Source organism: Elaeis guineensis, chromosome 3 (assembly GCF_000442705.2).
Source record: "Elaeis guineensis isolate ETL-2024a chromosome 3, EG11, whole genome shotgun sequence".
NCBI lineage: Eukaryota > Viridiplantae > Streptophyta > Magnoliopsida > Arecales > Arecaceae > Elaeis > Elaeis guineensis.
The window spans coordinates 3,288,552-3,315,504 of NC_025995.2; the positions used below are offsets into that span (position 1 = coordinate 3,288,552).

The 26,953-nt window shown below is 37.9% G+C and overlaps 1 protein-coding gene across 1 annotated transcript; it reads left to right on the forward strand.

The window, feature by feature from the left end:
• The first annotated feature begins 2,650 nt into the window (after positions 1-2,650).
• Positions 2,651-6,427, forward strand: LOC105042487 (disease resistance protein RGA2-like). The gene is given in 4 exon segments (XM_073253554.1): positions 2,651-3,350; positions 3,353-4,621; positions 4,766-5,196; positions 5,821-6,427. Coding segments are annotated over 4 exon segments (2,901 nt in total). The 3' UTR covers positions 6,322-6,427.
• The last annotated feature ends 20,526 nt before the right edge of the window (positions 6,428-26,953 follow it).

A 26,953-nucleotide genomic window follows, 5' to 3' on the forward strand; every position in this document is an offset into this window, starting at 1 on the left:
GTGCGATCACCGGCTCCGCCTCCGACCCGGCTGGTTCGCTCGGCGGAACCACGCGGGGCCTCTTGGGAGGCTGCGACGGTCCGGCACCTGCCGCCGGCCTCTTCCTCACGGCGTGCTGACGTATGTCGGCTGCCGACAGTCGCGTCCTCGGCGGCATATCTGAAAAAGACGACGAAAGGTTAGAGCTAAAGAAGAAGACATAAAAGAAAATGAAGATGTCGGGAGAATGCAAACCGACCTAAACGGGGGACCGGGCTAAGGCCGGCGTCGTACAAGGCCTGCTCGGTGACGAGCTCGCTCTGCTTCGGCACCGAGATATCCTTTAGCCGATGGAAGTCCTCCCGATCATCGGCCTCCACCCGACTGTTCTCATTTGGATCGGTTCGGGGGTTCCCCCAACGGACTGGAAACCCCCAAGGGGCAGAGGACGACGTGAAGAAGAACTGGTTCTTCCATCCGTGAATGGATGTTGGAAGACCAGTAATGAAAGAGAGCCCTTTCCGAGGAATGAAGTACCACCACCCTCGGGCTTTAGGGTGAGGGCGGAGGACAAAGAAAACTCGAAAAAGAGAGATCCGAGGTTCGGTCGGCAAAAGCCGACACAGGAGGGCGAAGCTGACTATCAGCCGAACCGAGTTCGGCGCAAGTTGTGCCGGGCATAACCCGTAATAATCCAGAACGTTCCTGACGAACTCCGGAATCGGGAATCGAAGGCCGGCCCGGAGATCCTCCAGATAGAAGGCCACCTGACCCTCGGGCGGGCTATTAACCCGACCATCGGCGCCAGGGGCGAACAGCTGAATCTGCTCCGGGCGCAGTACTGCTCCCGGAGCCGATCGACGTTCGGCCCCGAAAGTGAAGAAGCCTCCACCTCCGGGGACGATCGAGTGTCTTCGGTCGGCTCTCCCGACCGACTACCTCGTGGGGACGTCCTAGCCATGAGCTCAAAGAAATGGCGAGGAAGAAAGGAAAAAGAAAGAGGGGGAAGGCTACTCTAGCCCTTGGAAGGAAAGAGTCGCAAATGGGAGACAGAGCGGAGAAGTACCTGGAACGGAGGCTCAAGTGGGCAGAATCTCGACTGTAAAAATGAGAGGGGTAAAAAAACCATGTGGGGGTAACTTTGTATATATAGTGCTCCCCAACGGTCGAGATGAAGGCACGCCCAGCGAAGACTCCCCAGATTTCGCCGCGTGGCATCATCAGGGCCGTCCAACGATCCAACGGTTCGACGCACCCCCCTTCAGATTGCGCCACGTCGCCTCCATCCGCTCCACCGAACGCGAACCGATGGCCACACGCCACGTGTCGCGGCGGGACGCGACGTTTTGTCTTCCCGACGGGACGCAACGTTTGGAGTTCCCGAGGGAACGGCGGGAATGACGGTTCCACTTCCCGATGGGACACGACGGTTCCACTTCCCGATGGGACACGATGGTTCCACTTCCCGATGGGACATGACACCTGGCACCGGTTTTATCGCTGACACCAGCGGGATACCCGGCACGGCGGGACGTCCGGCGCCGACCGACACCTGATGCTGATGGGACGAGACGCCTGGCGCCGACTGGATGTCGGGTGCCAGCAAACCTCTCGACATTTACAGGGCGCCGGACACCGTATCCATCGGCGGTACGGTCGGATCCTCGCGTACGACAAATCCACTCCTAGTCGCCAGCTCACCACCCGACTTAGGAGTGGAGGGGGGCAACTGTTGGGGGATACCCACCGACCGACCGACCGATTATCGGAGGGCCCGACCGGCTGGCGGCCCGACCGACGTCTCCGACTGGCGGCCCGACCGACCGTCTCCGACTGGCGGCCCGACCGACCATCTCCGACTGGCCAACTGACGGGCATATCGACCGATCGACTATCGGAGCGCCCCGACTGAAAGCCGGGAGTGCCCGACTAACGGACGCTACTGACGGCCTTTTCAATGGCCCAATCGCCGACCGGAGGTATGTCGGGCGTATCCCTCCCGACCGACCAAACCCAGAGGCCGACTCACATGAAACTCGCCGACTGACGGAGGAACCCGACGCCACTCTGCTGGCCACCGACCAAGGGTCGGCCGTCTCCTCCCATCGCCGTACAGCCGCCAGACCTTGTCAGCTCTGACACGGACATGCGGCACAGTTCCCCAGGGGCATTGTCCCGCCGAGAGCGAGGTCAACCCTGGTGATTAGACGGCCACACGGCGACATGACATTTTCACGGCGGCTCTGACAGTCTACAGTGAGTTGACAGTTCCTCACTTGTCCGCGCCATTAATGATGGCGCCATACCGCGCTCCACTATATATATCGGGGAAGGCAACAGTGCAAAGGAGAGGATCCGCTCGTCTCTCCCACATACGCAGGCTCGCTCCTCTCTCTCTCTCTCTCCCTCTCTCCTTCTCAGAGCTCTCTGTCTGCATTTCACTGTTGCCCAGTCACCTCTCTGACTTGACCGTCGGAGGGTCCCCGCCGGAGCCGCCTCCGGTCAGTGCGGACTTCCTTTTGCAGGTGCACGCTTCCCGGCGATCGGGCGACGAGGCGATTGGCCGCAACAAGAACATATAAATTCCTTCACTTGAATCACTATATTCCCCATTCACCAAAGCTTCACCTCAGAGATCGTAGCTTTGGTTCTCCAGTCATCCTCTAAAATCATGGCTGAATTAGCACTAACAGCTGCCAGTCCTGTTGTCAAAATGGTGGTGAAGAAGTTGGCCTCTGGGCTATGGAAGAAGCTGGGACTGGCGAGGAGTGTTTCCACCGACATAGAGAAGCTGCAGAGCAAGCTATCAAAGATTCAGGATGTGCTCGATGATGTAGAGATGAAACCCATCACTAGCAAAGCTCTACAAGGTTCACTGAAGATGCTTAGAGATGCGGCTCTCGATGCGGACGATGTCGTGGAAGAGTTCGAAACTGAAGTGCTGCGGCAAAGAATGGAGGAACATGACCAGATGACTGGAAAGGTGCGTGACTTCTTTTCCTCGGACAATCCAATTGCATTTCGATGTAAGATGGCTCACAAGATAAAAGAGATTATAGACAGAATTGATGAAATTGTAAAGAATAGCAAGGATCTTGATTCGATGATGAAATCTGACTCAGATTCAACAAAAAAGAAATCTGACTCGGATAGGCCAGCAGACCGTGAGACCACCTCAGTGGTGGTCGAACCAAAAATTTATGGACGAGATGAAGATGAAAAAAAAGTCATGGAATTCCTTGTTCACAGAGATAATGACAAAAATATCTCTATGCTTACAATAGTTGGCCTTGGTGGAGTTGGAAAGACAACCCTTGCTCAATTAGTCTATCATAATAAGAGGATTGAGGAGCAATTCGATCTTCAAATGTGGGTGAAACTTTTGATGTAAAAGTAGTCTTGCGGATAATGATTGAACAAGTTGGAGAACAAAGAAGTTTCTTAAGCTTAGAAGCCATGTCATCTTTCTTGCAGGAAAAATTGAGAACCAAAAGATTTCTTTTGGTTCTAGATGATTTATGGAATGGTAAAGAATCGGAGTGGGAAAAACTAAAACCTTTGTTCATACATGCCAAATTAGGAAGCAAGATCATAATAACAACACGCATTGAAACTGTTGCTTCTGGTGCACATTCAATCGGAACCATCTCAATACATAAATTGCGAGGGTTGCAAGATGAGGATTGTTGGACTCTGTTCAAGCAAAGGGCATTTAGGTTTCAGAGGGAAGAAGATAACCCAGAATTGGTGGAAATTGGATGCGAGATCATTAAAAAGTGTGGAGGTTTGCCCTTGGCAGCGAAGGCACTTGGAAGTCTAATGAGCTCTAAGAGAGGGAAGGTCGAGTGGCTAGCTATCAAAAACAATGAGATTTGGCAGCTATCTGAAGATGATATTGGAATTCTCCCTATACTAAAGTTGAGTTATGATCATTTACCATCTCACTTGAAATGGTGTTTCACATATTGTTCTATATTCCCAAAAGATCATATGTTTGAAATAAAGACATTGATCCAACTGTGGATGGCTGAAGGACTCATTGATACGTCAGGTATTTCTCTAAATGCAGAGGACATTGGCAACCAATACTTCAATAATTTGTTGTGGAGGTCATTCTTTCAAGATGTCAAAATGGATGAGTACAATAATCCAATGACATGTAAGATGCATGATTTAGTCCATGATCTTGCATGTTCGCTCACAAAGGACGAATTTTTGGTCATGGAGAAGGACAGGGAGATGGAAGATGAATCTTTGATCATGGAGATGCACATGAAGAGCATTTCTCGATGCCGCTATTTATTAGTAATGTGTCATAATGCATCATCAATGACTTTAAATGTAACTCATAAAGCAAAAAAATTGAGAACACCTTTTGTGTTGGGGAAAGAAAAATATTGTTTTCATGATGTGGACAAATTTATCTTCAATGTAACAAAATATCTCACCCAGTTACATGCATTGGATTTGAAGTTTAGTAGTATCAAGAAATTGTCTGATAGAATAAGCAAATTAAAGCATCTACGGTTCCTTGGCCTATCGTATACTGAGATCAAAACATTACCTACCTCGATCACCAGACTTTACAATTTGCAGACTTTGAATCTTAGAGGCTGTGACAGACTACTGGAATTACCTGAAGGTTTAAGTAACCTATGCAACCTTAGACATATGGATATATCAAGGTGTACTATAATTAGAACATTACCAACCTCAATCACTGGACTTTGTAGTTTGCAGTCATTGAATCTTCAAGGATGCTCTGTACTACAAGAATTACCTGAAGGTATAAGTAATCTAGGCAACCTAAGACACACAGATATATCAGAATGCTACAGTTTGTCTGGCATGCCTCATGGCTTGGGCCAGTTGAGTAAGCTTGAGACATTGCCGATGTTCATTGTTGCTCAGGAGAATGGGTGTAGCATCGCGGAGATGGAACATCTAAACTCTATTCATGGTAGGTTGGTAATTAAAAATCTACATCATGTGAAGGATCCAAAAGAAGCCGTGGATGCAAACCTAAGGAAAAAGATGAGATTGAATTACTTAGCACTTGAATGGAACCAAGGCATGGATGAGGTGCAGGAACAATCATCTATGCAAGCAGCAGAAGACGTATTTGAAAGGCTTCAACCTCATCATAGTCTGAAAAAGTTGGATATAAGTTATTATATGGGCATCAGGTTACCCAATTGGATGACAAGGGCAGAACTAGTGTCATCATCTCTTCCAAATTTAGTTGAGCTCGGATTGCATTGGCTCAAGAGGTGTGAACATCTTCCACCACTCGGCCGATTGCCCTTGTTAAAGAATCTCAGTATGTCTAAAATGCATGCCGTGAAGAGAATTGGAGAGGAGTTTTATGGGGATGGTGGCAGCAATGCATTCCCATCGCTAGAGGTGATGAATTTATGGGACATGCCCAATTTGGAAGCATGGTGTGCAGAACCCACAACGGCAGGAATAAAGATGGCATCCTTCCCTCGCCTTACCAAGTTGGAGATAAGTTCATGCCCCAAATTAGCGGTGCAGCCATGTATCCCATGCTTTGTGGAGCAACTTGAAATAACAATGAGCAATGAGATGCTCTTATCAGGAGGGAGCCTTGCAGGCTTGTCCCAACTTAAAAGGCTTAATATTAGGTGCTGTGGAGTATCATCATCATCCGGGTGGTGGGATGGGCTGCAATACCTCACCACTCTTAAGGAGCTACGAATTTCATATTGTAAAGAACTGACTTGTTTGCCTGAGGGTATAATGTACCTGCCCTCACTCCATACCCTCTATTTATGCTGGAACAGAAATCTAAGGAGTCTAGAGGGAAGAGGAAGGAAACAGCAGCAACCCACCCTCTTCTTCACTGCCCTCCGGTATTTGTATATATATGGATCAAATGCGTTGACTGCTTTGCAAGAGTGGGTAGGAGGCCTTACGTCCCTCCAAAAACTAGAAATTTTGACATGTCCAAACTTGGCAATGTTGCCAGATAGCCTGCAGAACCTCACCGCGCTCCAAGAGCTGTGCATCATCAACTGCAATCAGTTAGCAATGCTGCCAGATGGCTTGCAACACCTAACTGCACTGCAATACTTGAAGATTGGAGACTGTCCCCAGTTGGTTAGGCGGTATAAGAAGGAGACAGGCGAGGACTGGCACAAGATTGCTCACATCCCACACATCTTCATCTGGCCAAGCATACCAGAGGAAGAAGATAGAAGGGAGGAAGAAGATGGAGAAGAAACTAGTGAAAGACATACCTTTGCTGCAAAATATCTCGGTCAATTTGGATTAGCATGCTGCACGAGTCACAATGGAGGTGCCAGCAGCTCCTTCCAGTGATGAACTACCTTTATTGGTGGTGCGTCACTTTTGCTTTTTGCTCTCCTTTATTTATTCTTTTAACTTTTTTTTCAGAGTAAATGCTTACAGTTCTCACCCTTATTGTTTGCTCCCAGACATCGGTATTCAATGTAGAGAAGAGAAGTGGAAGGTATTCTCCCTTTTGATTATATTGGTTTTCTCTCTTCCGAAAAAGGAGTGTTAGGATTTGTCCGCTACCTTTGCTCTCGTATATTGATTTAATAATTTATTAAATTTGTCAGTCTACCCTTTAGATTCTCATAATGCACTCCGAGTTACTCAATGTGCAGGCTCTTTTCATAGTCATAATTAATTACTTCTTATTCTTCTTTTCTTCTCATCTTTTTTATTTGCAAATTTAAATTAAAATGCACATTTTAAGTTCCAATATAACTTAAAATTCAAGGAGCTCAGCTGTGGTCACCTTTAAGGAGCTTGGCGGTCATGCCAATCCACTTTAAAGCCTCACAGAGCTTCAAAGCCTGCAAATCTTTTGTTGCCTCTAGGGAGATGATGCCGAAAGGAAGTCAAAAATTAGAACTAGAGCACTTGCTTTTGATTCATAAACCAAATATATCCATGTTTGCTTTTGTTTCTATTTATTTGGTCTTTTGTCTTGTACTGCTTATTATCATTATTATGAATAATGTCACTGTTTCATCTTTTCTCCTCTACTTTTTATTTTTAAAGTACAATAGAGTTATATTTGTACATATCACTTGAATTATACCATCAGAATGCCATCTAAGATTTTTTTTCTAATGTCCTCTTGTTTTTGCTTTGGCATTTATCATTTTTCTCAAACTGGAATTCCTGCTATTCCTTTGGATTGTATTCCAAGAACACGCAAATTCCAAAGATTGTTGATCTTTTACTATTATTGGTGTATAGTTTCATGAACAGCATATAACTCCATTTGCCTATGTATATATTTATTTCATAACATCCGGTTTATACCGTATCACTGTCAAATCATGTTGTATTGTTAGTCATTATCATTTCCAGATATGAATATTTAAAGTTACTTCGTTTTTACTTAGTCTCTGGTCTTTCAACTTATGTCCTTTAACTCGCACATTTGCTTTCTATTCTTGATATACATTCTTTTGATGAATTATTTGTTCATTTTGTGCTAATCATATGCAACTTGATATTGTCATAAAATGCCATCCACTTCTATGAATCTACGATAATTTCTTGGAACAATGGATTTCTTTGAGGGTTTTTCTCTACTAGATTCAACTTTGGACTTTTAGTAGTCATATCTAATTGGGTCTTGACCCTATGTGAGAATTGACAAGTAGAATATAATAAACACTATTCTCAAGTTCAGTTAAAAAAAAGGAACGACAGAATTTATAGATGAACAAAGAATTACTTGAAGGAGATTTTATTCATTTGTGACTAGTTACTGTGGGAAACTGACTAGTTAGCTTGAGGTATTATGCAGGACAATGAGCCTTCACTATAAGCCCTTATTTTAAGCAGTAGCATAAATTTGAGATGTCTAGAAGGAAGAGGAAGTGAAACAGCACCCTCCCCTGCTTCTTCACTGCACTTCAACATTCAACATCAGGAGATATCAGAAAGCAATGTACTGACCTCTATGGCCAGAGCTGCTCGTCTCATTGTTCCAATCTGGAAATGACAATAGATGGCCTGTGACACCTCACAGCTCTTCGAGAACTGATGATCAGGCTGCTGGTCCAAGTTGGTGATATGAAGAGGGGGAGAGAAGAAGACTGACTCATGATTGTTCACACCTCAGGTGTTTTAATCATTTCAAAAGAAATTTGCCCATCAATAGAAGAGGAAATAAATGTAGACATTGAAAAGTCATCCACAAACTATTGTATAGGAAACAAAAGGAGAAGAGAGTAGCAGAAGATCTAGTGCCGCTTAACTTATCAGACAGCTGGGATTGGCAACCTGCATGTTTGAATATGGCAACCTTCATTTTTTCTGCATGTTTGAATATGTCACAACATCTACACTTAATAATTGCCAAACTTCAGGCTTGTCTCTTTCATCAATCATCTTATCTTCTTGGTTGGCATGCTTGTTTTCAAATTTCAAGAATATTTGCCTCTCGGTTGATAGATGCTTACTGTATATATTTTTACTTGGAATCTGCTATTCTCTGTTTGCTAGTTAACTCTTTATTTTGCAACACGTAAGAATTTGTAAAAAGTCCGTATCATCTACCCCTTGCAATCTCAATGCCCACTCTAAATCTTGTTGCGCAGTCTTTTTCCCTAAACAAAACTTCAACTTGAATGCTGTTTCGCATGATTTTTCCTAATATTCGAAATTGGTAACTACAAGATGATGCTGTGTAATAACCAGGGCTTTTGGGACCATGGGCCAGCCTGAAAAGGTCCTGACCCTGGCCCATGCGTGCTTGGCACCGGATGGAGGAGAAGAAATCTCCGATCCGGAGGCTTCTTCCTTCTTGATTCCAATGAAATTGAGCATCTTAGGGCATGTTGGATTCAAGCCAAAAATCCTAAGATCCCATCTATAAAGGTCGGCTTCTTTTTCCTTTGAACTCCACCAACAGCATCCCAAAAGCTTATCATTAAATCCGAGACTTTTCACATAATTTTTCTTTGATTTTCATCGGCAACAGATGGCCAAAGAAAACTTAGAGCCTCATCGGACTTAGATAAAGGATCTAAGCCCTTGATTTCCTTATTTTCCCAATCTCAAGGCCATTATTCCACCATGATTATAGCCGACAAGTCATCGGAATCCTATTTGAAATAGAAGTACCCTATTTCAGCCCTCTTTCTCTTATCTTACTGTTGTCGGCTGTCGGCTTTCGGCTTTGATCCGTTTTTGCTATTTTCAGCATCCTCCAAGGTCGTACCTTAGGTATGGTCCCCAGGTAGAGGTAGCCATGATCTAGGTTGAGTTTAATATGATTTTTTTTCATGTTCTTCTTCTTGCTCTTCTTCTCATCCTCTCACTGCCTACCATTGCCATTATAACTGCAAGGTCACTATTGTCATCGTCGCCATCACAACCTCGCCCAAAGTTGGACCTCAATGTGATCTCTGGCCCTAATCTTTTCCCCAATAAACCTTGAGGCAAAAAAAAGGAAAAAAAAAAAAAAGAAGAAGTTGAGATGAAGACTCCCTTTGAGAGTCTTTGTCTCTATCGAGTTCCATAGGGAATAGGACTTCTAGGGCTGTCAAAACCCTAGGAGATCCTCGATATGTACCTCTCTCCTCCTTCTTTGACCCTCCATAGGAGATCATCAAGTTTTTCTCTCCCTTTCTACTGATTTTTGCCAATTTTCTTAGACCCGTGCCTATTGGAAATTAGAGCCAAAGATAGTACCAAAGCTTGACGTAAGCCTTGACCCTTCTTCCTCTCCTTCTTTCCCTTCTTCCCCTTCTCCCCATGCCATTTGCACACAACGTTGGACCCATCAGAAAATCCACTCAATGCTTGATTCTTTTCTTTGTTTTTGGCTGAGGTTTCTTCCTTTTTCCGACCACTGATGCCGCTGCCTTTGGCACTCACCTCTAGATCATGAACCCCAGCCTTCTTACCACCCTTCTTGGAGGTCTTGGCCACCGGCCAATAATCAGAAAAATGAAAGAGAAGGGCAGATCCCCTATTTTTTATTTTATTTTCTTGTTTTTGTTGGCCGAGCACTTGCTTTCGATTGTCCACTGCCCCATCGCCGTTGGCCACCTACTATCGTTGCTTATTAGGAGTCCTTCAATGACTAGCCACTAGCCACCAGCCACCACCATCCCCTGTTTAGCCAAGAAGGGAGGAAGAAAAGAGAAGAAAAAAAGAAAGAGAGAAAATTCTCTCTCTTGTCTTTCTTCTTCTCTCTCTATGATTTTTCTCTCTGTGCTCCTTTTTCTCTCTATCTAATCTATAGATCCTAGTATGAACCTTATGTAATCTTTTTAAGAGATCCAAAATTGCTTTGATATTCGTGCAGTATATCGGTACCCACTCCGACCATGTCAAATATCTTTAAAATCTATTATTGATAATCTTATTGATCAATTTTGGCATGATTCTAATCAATGTTTCATGATTCTTTGATCAAGTTGCATAGATTTGACTCCCAGCTGGGAGGCCCTGAATTGTCTGAAGTTTGGACAGCCTATCGAACCGACCATGCAATCTATAGTCTATTTTTCTTATGATTGAATTTATCAAATGGTAATTAACTATGCTTTTAATATGTTAAATAGGTTTAGTAAATTCATCAAGTAAAGTTTGAACGGTTAGGATGGAAGAGGTAAGTAATCTTGATACTTCTTATTTATTATTGAATTAACAGATGCTTTCAATGCCTAAGTTTTATGAAATATAAAAAAATATTTGACATCGATGATTTTGTATTTTCTTAAATTGAGGATTAAGCGTATGATAGTATGTAAATAATGTATTATCATAAAAAGTATGATTTTATGGATATTCTAATATTAATATTTTTTTTGTGAACTATGAATCATATATTTATGAAAAACTATCTAATTGTTATGAAAACACTGATTTCATGATTGTTTTACTTTATAAATTATGAATTCTATAAGTTTGATAATTGTCTTCAACTTATTTTATTATGATGTAAGAATATGTATTTAAAAAAAATATGATTTAAGAAGTATAACTATAGTCTCTCATATAGCTATGTACGGTCCTGCTAGTAGGTTACAATAGTTGGCACAAGGCCCTTACTAGTAGATTATAGTAGCTTGGCATATAGTTTTTGCCCATGAGATATAGTAGCTCGACACATGGCCCTCATTAGTGGGTTACAGTAACTCTGTATACGGCCCTCACCAACAGATTATAATAGTTGGCATAATTTGATTAAGGCCCTGTTATAGGTATAAAGTGACCTTAGCATTTAGTCTAAGAAAATTATTAAAAATTATTATATTATAAAATGATAGATGATTTATGATGTTATCTATAAAATTAATATAATTTATGAATTTATTTATTTTATATATTGAAAACTATGTTTATATTAATTGCATAATTTATGCATATGCAAGAGCATGATTGATTTATGATATACCATTATTACAAAAATTTTATGTTCTAATGATAATCATCTTCTCTAAATGATTTTTTGATGTATGTATAAACTTATGCCTTATTCAAGTAAGATAGTGTAAGGTTTATTTACTAAGTCGATATAGCTTATATCTTTTTCTTTTCTTTTTTCCTATCCAGATGAATAAGATTAGGAATAAAGGATGATCCAAGCTTGAGGACTACAGTAGTGAGCTTGAAGATTTTATAATCGAATCTTAGTTTATTGAATAATTATAGACTTATCGTCAACTACTAATGAATTTTGAGACATGGGTTTGGCATTTGATTTTGGATTTAGCTACTCTAAATCAATTTTGGCTTAATTATTTAACGAATGATAGAATTAAATTTTTTGTTATATTTTGTTTATGATAGATTTTAGTTAATTATGATTGGTTGGCTTCGTGTTATCTTGAGCTGCATCCCTTGATAGTATGGCCGTGTTATGTCTCGAATTTAGGATATGATATTTTATGGTATGAGAGCAATAGGTTTGATTATGAGTTGAACTTAAACTTAGAATTATGATACATAGGATTAGGCAAAGGACGAGTATAGAAGAGTTGGTTTAGATCAGAGTAGCACAGCAAAAGTATGGTGGTGTATTAGTTGAAGACTAAGTATTATTAATTATAAAGAGTGAAGATATGCCAAGTTTCGAGGATGAAACTTTTTTAAAGAGGGGTGAAATGTGATACCTAGCCTTAAACTTTTTCTGCATAAATCTTGAGACAAAAAAAACAAAGATAAAAGAAGCTGAGCCAGAGACTCCTAAAGGGAGTCTTCTTCTTCACTAAGTCCTATAAGGAATAGGACTCCTAGGGCTGCCAAAATCTTAGGAGCCTCTATATATACCCCTCTCCCACTCCTATGAACCTCCATTGAAGATCATCAAGTTTTCCTCTCCCTTTCTTTCGATTTTTGCCGATTTTCTTAGATCTATGCCCACTGAAAATTAAAGCTGGAGATACCATTGGAGCTCGAGGTATGCCCTGATCCTTCTTTCTCTCCTTCTTCCCCTTCTTCCCATGCCATTGTGCACGACCAATAGTCGTTGGACCCATCGAAAAAACCACAAAGATTGGTGCCTTGTTTTTTCCTTTATTTTTGGCTAAATTTTCTTCCTTTTGCTGACCATTGGTGCTACCGCCATTAGTGCTGCACCCCTGGATCACGAACCCTGACCTTCTTACCACCCTTCTTGGTGGTTTTGGCTACCAGTGATTGGCCAATAATCAAAAAATAAAAGAGAATGGTGGATCCCTTTTTTTCCATTTTATTTCCTTGTTTTTGTTGGTTGGCCACTTGCTGTGAGCCATCTGTTGCCCTATTGCCATCGGCCACCTGCTATCATCACTTATCGTCGGTCCTTCAGTGACTAGCCACCAGCCACCACCATCTCCTATTTGGCCAAGATGGGAAGAAGAAAAGAGAAGCAAAAAAAAGAGAAGAAAAAAAGAAAAATAGAGAAAAATTCTCTCTCTTATCTCTTTTCTTCTCTCTCTCTAGGATTTTTCTTTCTCTACTCTCTTTTTCCCTCTCTATCTGATCCATGGTGTTGAATATCTATCTTAGAAGCCAATCTAGCTGACACATTATATTTATTTTAGGATATAAATTTATACTTGACTCATTTATTAATTGATAAAATTCGATATTTTATTCTATTTTTGTGTAATATGTTCTTGAATCATTTAAAAAATTAATAAAATGATGACACATATTCTTAAGAGTTGAAAATTTGAGACATGTATTATTGATGATTAATTTCTAAATTACTCTCGATCGATGGATCATCATGAATATAGTGATCGATCTGATAAGATTGATGCACGGATCATTTTTTTTAGATAGATGAGTTTCAAATCTATGCTGTGGACATACTAGAGTGAGGGTGCAGGTGGTTGTTGGAGAATAATGGTACTGAACATGATCAATACGAAAAATCACTTGGATATTTACTCACTCATTAGTAATTTTTTGATGCTGTAGTTATGTGAATAGTTCTTTGACCTATGGTGTCTCGACTATTCATAATGAGGTTGTTATAGTTTGATTGCATAATCACTTAATCTCTTAACCATTCAGATTCTTGTGGTGTATATTGATTGCAGTAGGTTCACTGTAGGAGTAAGTACACACCTAGATGGGATCTATCAACTTTAATAGTTAAGAAGTAGTCCTAGATAATTTAAGAAGCTGAGTTCTCAAGATCGTGGCCATGGCGAGGTGATTTATGAAAAACAGTTTTCATAAGATATCACGATTTGAACTTGAATTGATTAAATCTTACATACGATAGATAATAAAGTTTGACAAGTTTTTGATAACCTCCATCTTGTCGAAATTCATGATAGAAGAACTAAATCACACATTAACTATATCTAGAGGTTCATTCTCTTTCATTCTGCTAGATTGCTACTACATATTATACTAGGTATCATTGGTAAATTGTGAGACTAATAAGAATGATATTGAGAGTCAATAATTCTTATTGAGAGAATTGAAAGTATTTCAATCCATTAAAAAAAGTTTCACTGATACTGTTGATAGAGATTACAATATATCTCACTACTAAGCAGAATAAAACCTATGGGATCATACATAATAGGAGATTTGATTTGATCAAAAAGTTGAATTAGGATCCAATTATCAATATGATTGATGATTAGGATCAATATATAAAAGTTACATGTAGCAAGATTTACTAAAAGTTAGTCCTTATTACAATAAAATTTGATTTGATCAAATTGGGGTTCTAATCCTAATCAAATTAAATCAGATTTAATTTGATTAGATTTGATTTAATTTAAGTCAAATTAGATTTGACTTAATTGGACTTGAATTGGATTTGAATCAGAATAGGATTCGGACTCAATTTGGATTCAAATTGAACCAAATTGTATAAGAATACAAGAGTCCTAGTTGGATTGAGACTCTCCCTCATCCAACATGCCAAAAGGAGGCTTCCCTTTTTGTTTTTCATGTACATGAAAGAAGAGAAAGGAAGAGGCGGTGCAATTCAAGTGTTGGGTGCACCCTCCAAAGGTTGTCTCTCCAGTTTCTCTTATCCTTATCTAATCTAGGTTTAAGTTTGAATTTGATTCAAACTCAAAACTTAAATTTTAAACTCTAGATAGGATAAGGATAAGGTGGCATTGGGAATAAAAAGGGGTTATTTTTGTGGGGCACCTATGTAGAATTTTTCACCATAAGAGGAAAACATTAGATTGTGGCGCCCATTTTCTCTGCGCCCCCTTCTTCCTAATGCTAGAGAGAGAGAGAGAGATAGGTAGGGAACGGCATCTCTTCTTCTCCCTTCCCTGTCTCTTGCATGGAGTTCACCCTTGCTGATCTTCATGCTCCCATGTAGATCTTTCATAGTTCTCTTGCGAAGAGAAAAGAAAAAGGAAGAGTTGCTGCTGCCTTCTTCTTCAATTCTCTTCTGAAGAGGAAGAAGAAGACTGATTCGACCTAAAGAAAAAAGACCTACAAGAGAGCTAGTACTCCGGTGGTCTTTGGAGTCTCTTGATCATGATCAGTCCCGTATAGATATCTATAGAGGCCGGACATGTATGTGGCTTTGACGGACCTTAGAGACATCTACAGTTTTTAGATCGTGGTGAAAAACTACCCATGCTAAGATAAAAGATCGGATCCTTTGCCTTTCGATTTCAGATCCAGATCTCTTCTCTCATATGAAGATCTTATTTAAGTATTTTATAGATAAGATCTGATGCATGTTAGATTAAGAGTAAAAGAGTTTTAATCTGTTGCTTCTGCTATTATGTCAAATAAAAATCTGCATGCATGAAAATATCAAATTTTCTAGCAGTGGTATTAGAGCAACTTCATATGCATGAGATTAAATTTGATTTGAAATATGAAATTGGTATTTATATTAGTTCTGAAAATAGATGATTAAATTCAACATCGATCTGATATAAAGTTATCCTGGCACAATGTTAATCCATTATATTGCAAAGATTATCCTAGATCGATGTTGAAAGTTTTGAAAAATATTTTCATGTTATGTTGATCATGTTATTTTCAGATCTGATTTTGTTATGTACATGAGATGTATGTTCTTATTAGATCTAAATTTCATAATTACTTTTGACATCGATCTGATATAAGGTTGTCCTGATATAACGGTGAGATCCGTTATGCTGTAAAGGTTGTCCTAGATCGATGTTGAAAATTTTTTGAAAAGTATTTTCATGTTCATTAAATATGAAATTACTAGATCTAATTTTATTAATCATATATGAGATGTATGATGTGATATTTTTAGATCTCAAATTAGTTTTGAGATCTGATTTTAATTTTAATGATTCATGCATAAGATCTAAAATTGGTTTCTAGATCTGAAATTTTAATATTAATGCATGAGGGGTTGGTCATGGGTATATCCAATTAGGTCTGTAATATAATTACATTAAGGGTTTTTGATTAGAACATAATAGACTTGAATCGATTAGGGCAGTTGATTGGGTCAGATCAAAGAGTTGATTACGACTAGATTAAGGGTACTCGAGATCAAATCAATAGTTGATGATCAAATCAATTTAGGTCCATGTGATTTAAATTGATTAATCCCAAGATCAATTCTAGCTCAATGGCTCGAGCCTAATTCACTAAAGCTAATCCAATTTGAAATTGATTGACCTATTGGTGTCTAAGATAAGTCACAGAGTGGTGGTTATTTAATTAGGACCATTGCACTAGCAATGGAGAGCCTCCTACCAATCTTCATTTATCTGGCCAATTTGATTGATTAGTTTTGAATCAGATACTTGATGATTTGTGCTCTACCCATGCCAACTTCGATTAATTATTTATATGAAATATGGATAATTAATTAGATGAGACCTAAATTAAAATCTCCTTGCACATATTAAGTCTAGCGAACATCCTATTGGCGTTGATTGTTCTTGACTAAATATAATGGTTCAATTGTATCAAGAAGATGCAACCACTCTATTAGCAAGAGTTGCTGTAGGGTAATGATGGGGTTGAGCCCAATAACTATTATGTGAGAGATCCAATGATAGCTTTATACCCTACTTTTGAATGGTGGGTTTGACTTAACTAAAAAATTAGGTCAATAACTGTTAGGTGAGGCTTTCATAACTTAGAGATTGAAAATATTAGAATGTGCTTGAGAAGCATCTGGACAAGAGTTGTCCACGTATTGGTTTGCATGTTACTAATAACTGTTAGGTGAGGTATGCGTAGATCAGTGGGACCGTAATATCCACTAAAAATTCTAGTCGTGCAGGAGTTTCTATCTGCTTACCAGAAGATTGTAAGGGATTCGAGGAAATAGTGAGAGGGATTTATTTTAAAAGATCCTTAAATAAATTAAGATTAAGTACAAATATTTAATTAGAATCTTCTACTCTTGTAGCTCACTATATCTGCTTTTAACCTTCTAGCCTAAATTCTTGAGTCTAACTGATTGATTATAAGGACTGGCTTAGGAACCTCAGAATAATTCTGAACTCAAAAAAAATAGGCTATGTACTAGACTAAGATTCTCCTGCTTTGCCAAGCCATCCTACTGCTGAGCAACGAGCAGCACTGAAAAAATGGATGGATGACGACAATAAGGCTAAGTGCTATATCTTAGCATCGATGTCTAATAAACTTTAATGCTAGCATGAAGACATGCAAACTGCCAAGACTATGATAGCTCACCTATAAGAGTTGTATGGTGAGCAGAGCCGGACTGCGCGCTATAAAGTGTCCAAGAGACTCTTCAACACTAAAATACGCAAACAACAGTCAGTCCATGATTATTGTTTGATAACGATTAAAGATCTGAAAGAGCTTGAGAAGCTCGGCAAGAACATGCATAAGGAATTACAAGTGGATTTGATCCTGCAATCTCTTTTTAGTTCATATGGGTAGTTTATTATAAACTACCATATGAACAAGATTGATAGTACTTTGCTTGAATTATTAAACATGTTGGTGACCACTAAGGGGACCTTAAAGAGTTTAAGGCACACTGTTCTTACTGTAGAGTGGGCTTCTACTTTCAAGAAAAAGTCTACTTGGAAGAAGAAGAAGCAAAAGAAAAAAGCAGGCCAAAGAAGGACACTCCCAAGCTGATAGATAAAGGAAAGTGTTTTCAATGCAATTCTAACAGCCATTAGAAGTGAAACTATCCTACCTACCTAGAGAGCCTGAAGAAAAGGAAAGGTGACACACCTTCTGAATGTATGTCAGATTTGCTCGTAATTGAAAAATATATTTGAACAAATAGTAAATGCCATATGATCTAAAATATCTAAAGATGAGATAAACCATAAGTATATGTGGCATTTTAGACTTGGTCATATTGGAGAGGATAAAGTAAATAAATTGAAAAAGAATGGGATCCTTGGCTCATTAAATTCTAAGTCATATTCAATTTATGAATCCTATTTAAAAAAAAAAATAGTCAAATTACCCTTTATAGGACATGAGGAGAGGACCACTGAAATACTTGTCCTGGTATACACTAATGTATGTAGCCCATTTGATATACAGGCTTGAGGTGGCTATCTCTACTTCATTATCTTTACTGATGATTACTCACGATATGAGTATGTGTACCTTATGAGATATAAATTTAAAATTTTTAAAAAATTTAAAAAATTTACATATGAAGTAGAAAAATAAACTGAAAAATCTTTTAAAATTTTTTGATCAGATCGAGAAGGAGAATATATTAATAAAAAATTTTAGAATTATCTTAAAAAAATGGCATAGCCTCACAATGGACTCCTCCTAGTATACCTTAACTCAATGGAATATCGAAAAGAAGAAATAGGACCTTATTAGATATGGTTCCATCCATGATGAGCTTAACTAATTTTTCTTTATTTCTTTGGGGTCATGTCTTATTTTCTATAATTTTTTTGTTAAATAGAGTTCTCCCTAAATCTATTTCTACTATATCATATAAGATATGGTATGGTAAGAAATCAAATTTCAGTCATCTCAAGATTTGGAGATATCCAGCTCATGTCAAAGACAACAGATGAATAAATTAGAGGCTAGATCTATGAGAGCTCATTTAATAGGATATCCTAAAGAGTCCTTAGGATATTATTTTTATTTTTTAGAGGATCAAAATGTGGTTGTGAGTTGTCATTCCATATTCTTGAAAAAATAGTTTATTCAAGATGGAGGTAATGAGAGAAAAATTAAGCTCGAAGAGAAAGTCTTTGAAGAGCAATGAGCCGTAGAACCTATAGAACCCATTAACACTGAGTCAGTAGATGTAGTACCTCCTCCATCTTATAGATCTAGTAGGATTTCTCATCCTCCAGAGAGATAGATAGGTATGACTACAGAGGATGTAAAGAAAATATTCTTCGTAGGTGATAGGGAATATGGAGATGATCCTAAAACCTACAACGATGTGATATCAGACATCGACTCTAAGAAATAGTTGAATGTCATGAAGTCATAAATTGACTCAATACATTTCAATCATATATGGATCTTAGTACATCCCCCAAAGGATATAATACCCATTGGATATATATGGATCTATAAAAAAAAAAAAAGTGCAGATAGAAAGGCAGAGATCTATAAAGTTAGACTCATGGTAAAAGGTTATAGTCAATATGAAGGCATTGACTATCAGGATACCTTTTTGTTTATAACCATGTTTAAGTTTATCTGCATATTGCTTGCCATAGCAACTTTTTATGATCATGAAATATGATAGATAGATGTGAAAATTATATTTCTAAATGAATATCTTGAGAAAGATATTTATATAGAATAGCCTTTGGGTTTTACTTTCAGTGATGGAGATCATAAAGTCTGTAAACTGTATAAATTTATATATGGATTAAAGCAAGTATCTCAGAGTTGGAACACTTGTTTCAATAATGCAATCAAATCATTTGATTTCATCAAGAACGAGGAGGAATCCTGTTTATATAAGAAAGTTAGTAGGAATGCTATTATATTTCTCGTACTGTATTTTGATGATATCCTCCTTATTGAAAATGATATTCTCATACTAATTTCAGTCAAAAGATGGTTGTCCAAAAAATTCTTCATGAAAAATCTAGGAGAGGCATCCTATATTCTTAAAATAAAGGTCTATAAAGATAGATTTAAAAGGATACTTGGTCTTTTATAGAAAATACATATAGAGGAGGTGCTGAAGAGGTTCAACATGAAAAATTCCAAGAGAAGACTTTTATCCCTTAGATATGGCATTTATCTCTCCAAAAAGATGTGTCTAAATATACCCGAAGAGATTCAATATATGAGCAAGATTTCTTATGCTTCAACTATAAGGAGCCTTATGTATATCATATTATATACACGACCTGATATAGCCCTTGATGTGAGTGTCACAAGTAGGTATCAGTCGAATCTAGGTAAAGAACATTGGATAACTATGAAGAATATCCTTAAGTATTTGAGAAGAACTAAAGATTTATTCTTGATCTTTGGAGGAGGATCTGAGTTGTGAGTTGAAGGATATACTAACTCAGACCATGTTTGATGTTGATAATAGAAGGTCTATATCATGATGTCTATTCTTGTGCAATAATGGTTCAATAAGTTGGAAGAGTTTCGAGCAACCAATTATTACAGACTCAACTATGAAAGCTGAGTACATCCCTGCCTCAACAGTCGCAAAAGAAGCCTTCTAATACAAAAAATTTATTGTAAAATTAGATGTTATGTCATCAAATGCCATCACACTATACTACGATAATAATAGTGCCATAGCCCTTGCTAAGGAGCTTAGATCTCATCAAAAGTCTTAACATATTGAGCGACAATTCCACATCATATATGACTATCTCAAGAAAAAATTTATCAAGGTATAGAGAGTAGACTCCACGGATAATGTGATGGATCCACTAATTAAGCCGATTAGCCAGCAGAAGACTAAAGCCTACCTTGAGAAGATGAAACTTAGGTTTGTGGTGGATTGACTTTAGTGCAAGTGAAAGATTGTTAGATATATATCTTAAAGCTAATCTGACTGATACATTGTATTTATCCTAAGATATAAATTTATACTTGACTCATTTATTAATTGATAAAATTGGATATTTTATTTCATTCTTGTGTAATGTGTCTTTGAATCATTTAAAAAATTAATAAGATGATGACATATATTCTCAAGAGTAAAAAATTTGAGATATATATTATTGATAGTTAATTTTTAAATTACTTCAGATTGATGGATCATCATGGAGACAGTGATCGATCTGATGAGATTGGTGTATGGATCATTTTTTTTTGGATAGATGAGTCTCAAATCTATAGTGTAGGGACACTGAAGCGAGAGTGCAAGTGGTTGTTGGAGAACAATAGTACTGAGCATAATTAGTATGTTGATATTGAGAGTCAATTCTCATTGGGTAAATTAAAAATATTTCAATCTAGTAAAAAAAGTTTTAATGATACTATTGATGAAGATCACAGTATATCTCACTACTAGAAAGAATAGAATTTATAGGGTCACACATAATAAAAGATTTGATTTGATCAAAAAGTTGAATCGGGATCCAATTATCAATATGATTGATGATTAGGATCAATATGTAAAAATTACATGTAGTAGGATTTACTAAAAGTTAGTAAGGAGGACCTAATTGCAATTGTTGCAATGAAAAATTGGATAAGAATGCAAGAGTCCCAGTTGGACTGGGACTCTCCCTCATCCAACATGCCAAAAGGAGGCACCCAATTTTTTATTTTTTGCATACATGAAAGAAGAGAAAGGGAGAGGGGGCACAATCCAAGTGTTGGGTGCCCCCTCCCGGGGTTATCTCTCTAGTTTCTCTTATCCTTATCCAATCTAGATTTAAGTTTGAATTTGATTCAAACTTAAAACTTAAATTTTAAACCCTAGATAGGATAAAGATAAGGTGGCATTGGGAATAAAAAGGGGTTATTTTTTTGGGGCGCCTACATAGAATTTTTCACCGTAAGAGGAAAAAAAATTAGATTGTGGTGCCCTTTTTCTCTGCGCCCCCTTCTTCTTGATGCCAAAGAGAGAGAGAGAGATAGGAAGAGAATTCCATCTCTTCTTCTCCATTCCCTGTCTCTTGCATGAAGGAGTTCATGCTTGCTGATCTTTGTCCTCCCATGTAGATCTTTCGTAGTTCTCCTGCGAAGAGAAAAGAAAAAGGAAGAGTTGTTGCTGCCTTCTTCTTCAGTTCTCTTGCGAAGAGGAAGAAGAAGACTGATTCGACCTGAAGGAGAGAGATCTGCAAAGGTGCGAGCACTTCGATAATCATGATCAGTCCCATATAGATACCTGTAGAGATCAGATATATGTACGGCTTCAACGGACTATGGAGACATCCATGTTTATCAAATCACGGTGAAGAACTACCTGCACTAAAGTAAAAGATTAGATCCTTTGCCTTTCGATTTCAGATTCGGATCTCTTTTCTCATATGAAGATCCGATTTAGGTGTTTTTATATAGATGAGATTTGATGCATGCTAGATTAAGCTTAAAAGAGTTTTATTCTGTTGCTTCCGCTGCTATGTCAAATAAAAATCTGCATGCATGAAAACTTCGAGTTTTCTAACCCATGGACCCTAGCATGAATCTGATATGATCTTTTCAAGAGATCCAAAATTCTTTTGATATCCAAACAGTATATTGATACCCACCCAGCTATGTCGAATATCTTTAAAATCTATTATTGATGAACCTTATTGATTGATCTTAGTCTTAATTGCAATCCATGCTTCATTTTTTCTTGATCATATCACTTAGATCTGATGCTCAACTAGGATGCACTAAATTATCTAATGTCTAGATAGCTTGTTGAACCGACCATCTAATCTATAATTTTTTTTTTATGATTGAATTTATCAACTAATAATTAATTATGCTTTTAATATGTTAAATAGGTTCAATAAATTCATCGAGTGAAATTTGTAGGGCTTGGATAGATGAGGTAAGTAATCCAACACTTCTTACTTATTTTTGAATTACCGAATGCTTTCAATACCTAAGATTTTATGAAATATAAAAAGAATACTTGACATCCATGATTCTATATTTTCTTAAATTAAGGATCAAGCATATGATATTTTGTAAATCATATATTATCATAAAAAGTATGGTTTCATGGATATTCTAGTTTTGATGGTTTGTTTGTGAACTATGAAACCTATGTATATGAAAAATTGTCCAATTGTTATGAAAACACTGCTTTCATGATTATTTCACTTTATAAATTATGAATTCTATAAGATTGATAAATATTTTCAACTTATTTTATTATGATGTAAGAACATATATTTTAAGAAAATATGATTTAAGATGTATAACTATGGGTTCTCAGATAGCTATGTAAGAACATATAATAGTTGGCATACGGTCCTCGTTAGCACATTATAATAGTTGGTATACGGTTCTCGCTAATGGGTTATAGTAGTTTGGTATATGGTCCTTACTAGCAAGTTATAGTAGCTCGTTACATAGTTCTCACCAGCGGATTATAGTAGCTCGGTATATGACTCTCACCAATGGGTTATGATAGTGGGCATGATTTGATTATGGTCCTATCATGGGTATAAAGTGATCTTAGCATTTAGTTTGAGAGAATTATTAAGATTTATGATATGATAAAATGACAGATGATTTATGATTTTATCTATAAAATTAATATGATTTAAGAATTTATTTATTTTATGCATTAAAAACTTTGTTTATCTAAATTGCATGATTTATGTATATACAAGAGCATGATTGATTTATAATATATCGTTATTATGAAAATTTTATGTTATATTGATAATCATCTTCTTTAAATAATTTATTGATGCATATATAAACTTATGCTTAATCTGGATAAAATAGTATAAGGTTTACTTACTAAGCTGGTGTAGCTCATATCTTTTTTTTTATCTAAATAAATAAGATTAGGAATGAAGGATGATCCAGGCTTGAGGGTCCATGCTAGCGAATTTGGAGATTTTACAGCTGAATTTTAGTTTATTGGATAATTATAGACTTGTAGTCAACTATTGACGAATTTTAAAATATGGGTTTGTATTTGATTTTGGATTTTGCTATTTTAAATAAATTTTGATTTAATTACTTGATGAATGATGGAATTGAATCTTTTATTATATTTAATTTATGATGGATTTTAGTTAATTATGATTAATTGGCTTTATGTTATCTTGGGCTGCATGCTACGTAGCATGGTCATATTATATCCCGAATTTCGAGTATGACACTTGAGCCCACAACCATTGTTGCCACCATTGCCCTTCTCCACCTTGGATCAAGCATCTAAGGACCCCCCAATGTTCTCTCTATCCTCTCTTCCCATCTCTCATGACTTGTTAAACTCAACAAAGCATGCCTTAGGTTTCCTTCCCTATGGACCCAAGTTAACCCAATTATGGATCCTAAACTAAATGGGTGACCATCATTAATAATCTCTAACTTATTACTCAAATCTTGATTGGACAACCATTTGTCAATATGAAGAATTTGATTACTTTATTCTGATTAATTAGGATTGCTAGATATCACTGCCCAATCATCCTCATCCTTAGTATGTCAATCTTCTTTCATGATCAATATTGATTTTATATATAAGTGCGATTGATAGGACAAGAAGTACTAGGTGAGGGATCTACGTTCTAACCCTTCAATCGAGGTAAAATCTTGATTTCTTATTTATTAGTTAGTCACCGATTTTGTGACTCACCCACCTAGCCCTGTGAAGTCACCCTAGCTGGCATGGCATTCCCATCTCGGTCATCTCATATTAATATTCTACACCTTCAAATCTAGTTGGCTCAGAACCTGATCCTTCTGCTAGCTATTGCTAGGATCAGAATTCAAATTTGTGTGCAAGGTTCCACACAGCCACAATAAGTATTTCATTTCATGTCCTAACCCCGTGGTTCCTGTTGGAAGGTGTGTGGGCATACCTCAATCGAAATCCACACAGTCCCAAAGGTGTGAGTTTGCTTTACAAACCTTTTTCATGCCTAGGATACCGGTAATTATGAACCAGCAAACACAGCAAGCCTCTCTCCTTTAGTGTCTTCATCTTCCCTACTTTGGTCATGAACAACACTTCTTTCTAGCAGCTATGGAATGGCTATCAGAATCCTCCACAAAATTCATGATCCAAATCCCCAAGGCCAATGATGGTGCCTCTGGAGAGCAGGTCCTTAGAGAGAGTTCTAATATTTTGATGATTGAGTGAAAGATGGAAGGGAAGAATGTTATGTACATTTTCTAAAGAGGTTTAGAGATACTTATATTTCTCTTAGGACTTATCCTTTCATTAATTAACTTAAATTCAAACAGAACTAATCTAATTTAAATTCATAGAGGATATGATCAAAATTATCACTTAGATAATTAACTTGAATTCAAACAGAACTAATCTAATTTAAATTCAAATATGATATGATCATAATTATTTTATTAATTATCCTAAGATAATTGTCACATGTTGCATGCCATGTGAACGTATCCCATGGACTCTACACAACATCTCCCACTCGTGCACATAGGCATCAATATGCCTCAACTCTCAATCTTAGTGGATATGTTCTCATAGTCATATGAAAAAATGAAATGTGCAACCATACAAGAAAGTTACCGATGAGCAATGATATATTAAGTTATCATCAAACTAATATATCATCACTCCAAAAAAAAAAAAAAACTCGTCATACCCCAAATCATCTTAATCACACTAGATTTTGCACCTCTGATCCCTCTAATTTATTTAGAGTTATGCAAAAGTCCATCAATGCATTTGTACTCATGGTTATGCAGCAACTAATGTTATTACTACCACCCAAGCTTTGAGTAACAAATTATGTGTGTGATGTCCAATGATTCTTCCTTGGATGCTCATGCCAATCCATCAAGATTCGGTTGCTTTCCTAGTCATGTTCCACTGGACCGCATCACTCCTGACCCTTAGAGATCATGCTAAGGTAGCAACACCAAAACTTGGCTTCTCGTCATAAATTCAAGTCCCAAAAGGGCATGATATTTGGACGAGGTCTGTAGGGCTCATATAGTGATGAAGCAGGGATCTATTCAAACACTCTCTTTAATCGATCATCTTATAGCACACACAATATGAGATGTATGGTATGGTGTGTTGGTGCATGTGTGGTGCTCTCAAGTCTTGAGAGGCCATGAGAGGAGCTATGGGCTTAGCTCCAGGATTCTAGGATTGGTTTGGGTCCTAGGATTAGGACAGATTTGATCCTAGGGTGGAAGTTCAGCCCTCTACGATCATGAGGCCCTAGTCTGTGGGTCTCATGGGAGCTAATCCAAGTTTGGATTAGGTTTGATCTATGGGGTTGAGTGCATGATCAGACTATGAGTGTACTGAAGTGAAATTTGAATGTAGGGGTAAAATGGTAATTTTAAAATTTTTTCAAAATCACTATTTTACAGTAAAAATTATTAATTAATCTAATTAATTAATATATATTTATTCTATACTAAGATCTAAATATGATATATAGCATGCATGTATTTAAATTTGAAATTCAAATTTCTACAGTAAATAATTTACTGTTATGCGTTCAGAACATATTACCTTTGTGCAGGTAGTTGATCGCCGTAATCTGATCACCATCGAGAGGGTCTGATCATCGTAATACAGCCACACAGTATGTCTGACCTCTGCGGATCGTCCACATGAAGCTTCTGGTTTGATCGGCTCCTAATGAATGCTAGTTCGTGACTGCACTTTTTTGATGGCCGATATTGATCGAACTCCTTCGATCGATATCTGCCAACTTTTTGGATACTCCAGATCATCAGCAAAGATGATAGAGAGGTTGATGATGCTCTCTTTGAAGTTTGGTGGGCTCACGACACTCATAGCTCATGTTCTCACTTTTCGAATCCTAAGCCAAAATGTTAGGGTACACAAGAAAAGCTTGCGCCCACTTCTCTCTCCTTTTCTCTTCTTTTCTTTTCTTTTCTCATGCAAGAAACCTCTCTCACGCCATCCTTTTTTTTTTCTGATCATCTATGCACACGCCCTCTCTTATCTTCTTTTTAAAACGATGCAAGACCGTGTCTTTGCAGCATTTTTACCGTGTGAGAGGATAAAGATAAGTGGTTGCTCATTTGAATTCAAATCGAATTTGAATTCAAATGCCAACCAACTCATTCCTATCCACTCTACACATGAGAAGAGAGGAGGCGTGGCTTCTTTGTGCATGGAGAGATTTCACAAAAAAACTTTTTCTCGTGTATGATAAGTGGTGCACAAGATGGATAAGGAAAGAAGGCGCAAGGGATAAGTTATCCATCTAACTTCAAACACCCTTTGAATTTGAATGGCTAACAAATCAAGTTTATCCAAATAATTGGCGCACAAGTGTGGGCGTGGGAAGGCCCTTGCATGGGAGAAAATTTATGAGAAGTTGCTCTCATGAATTCAAATGAGCGCAGAAGAAGTGAGGTGGCGTAGGAAGTTGAGGTCAAGGTGGTTTCTGATTTTAAATCAACCTAATTGAACCAACTTGTTGGTGCA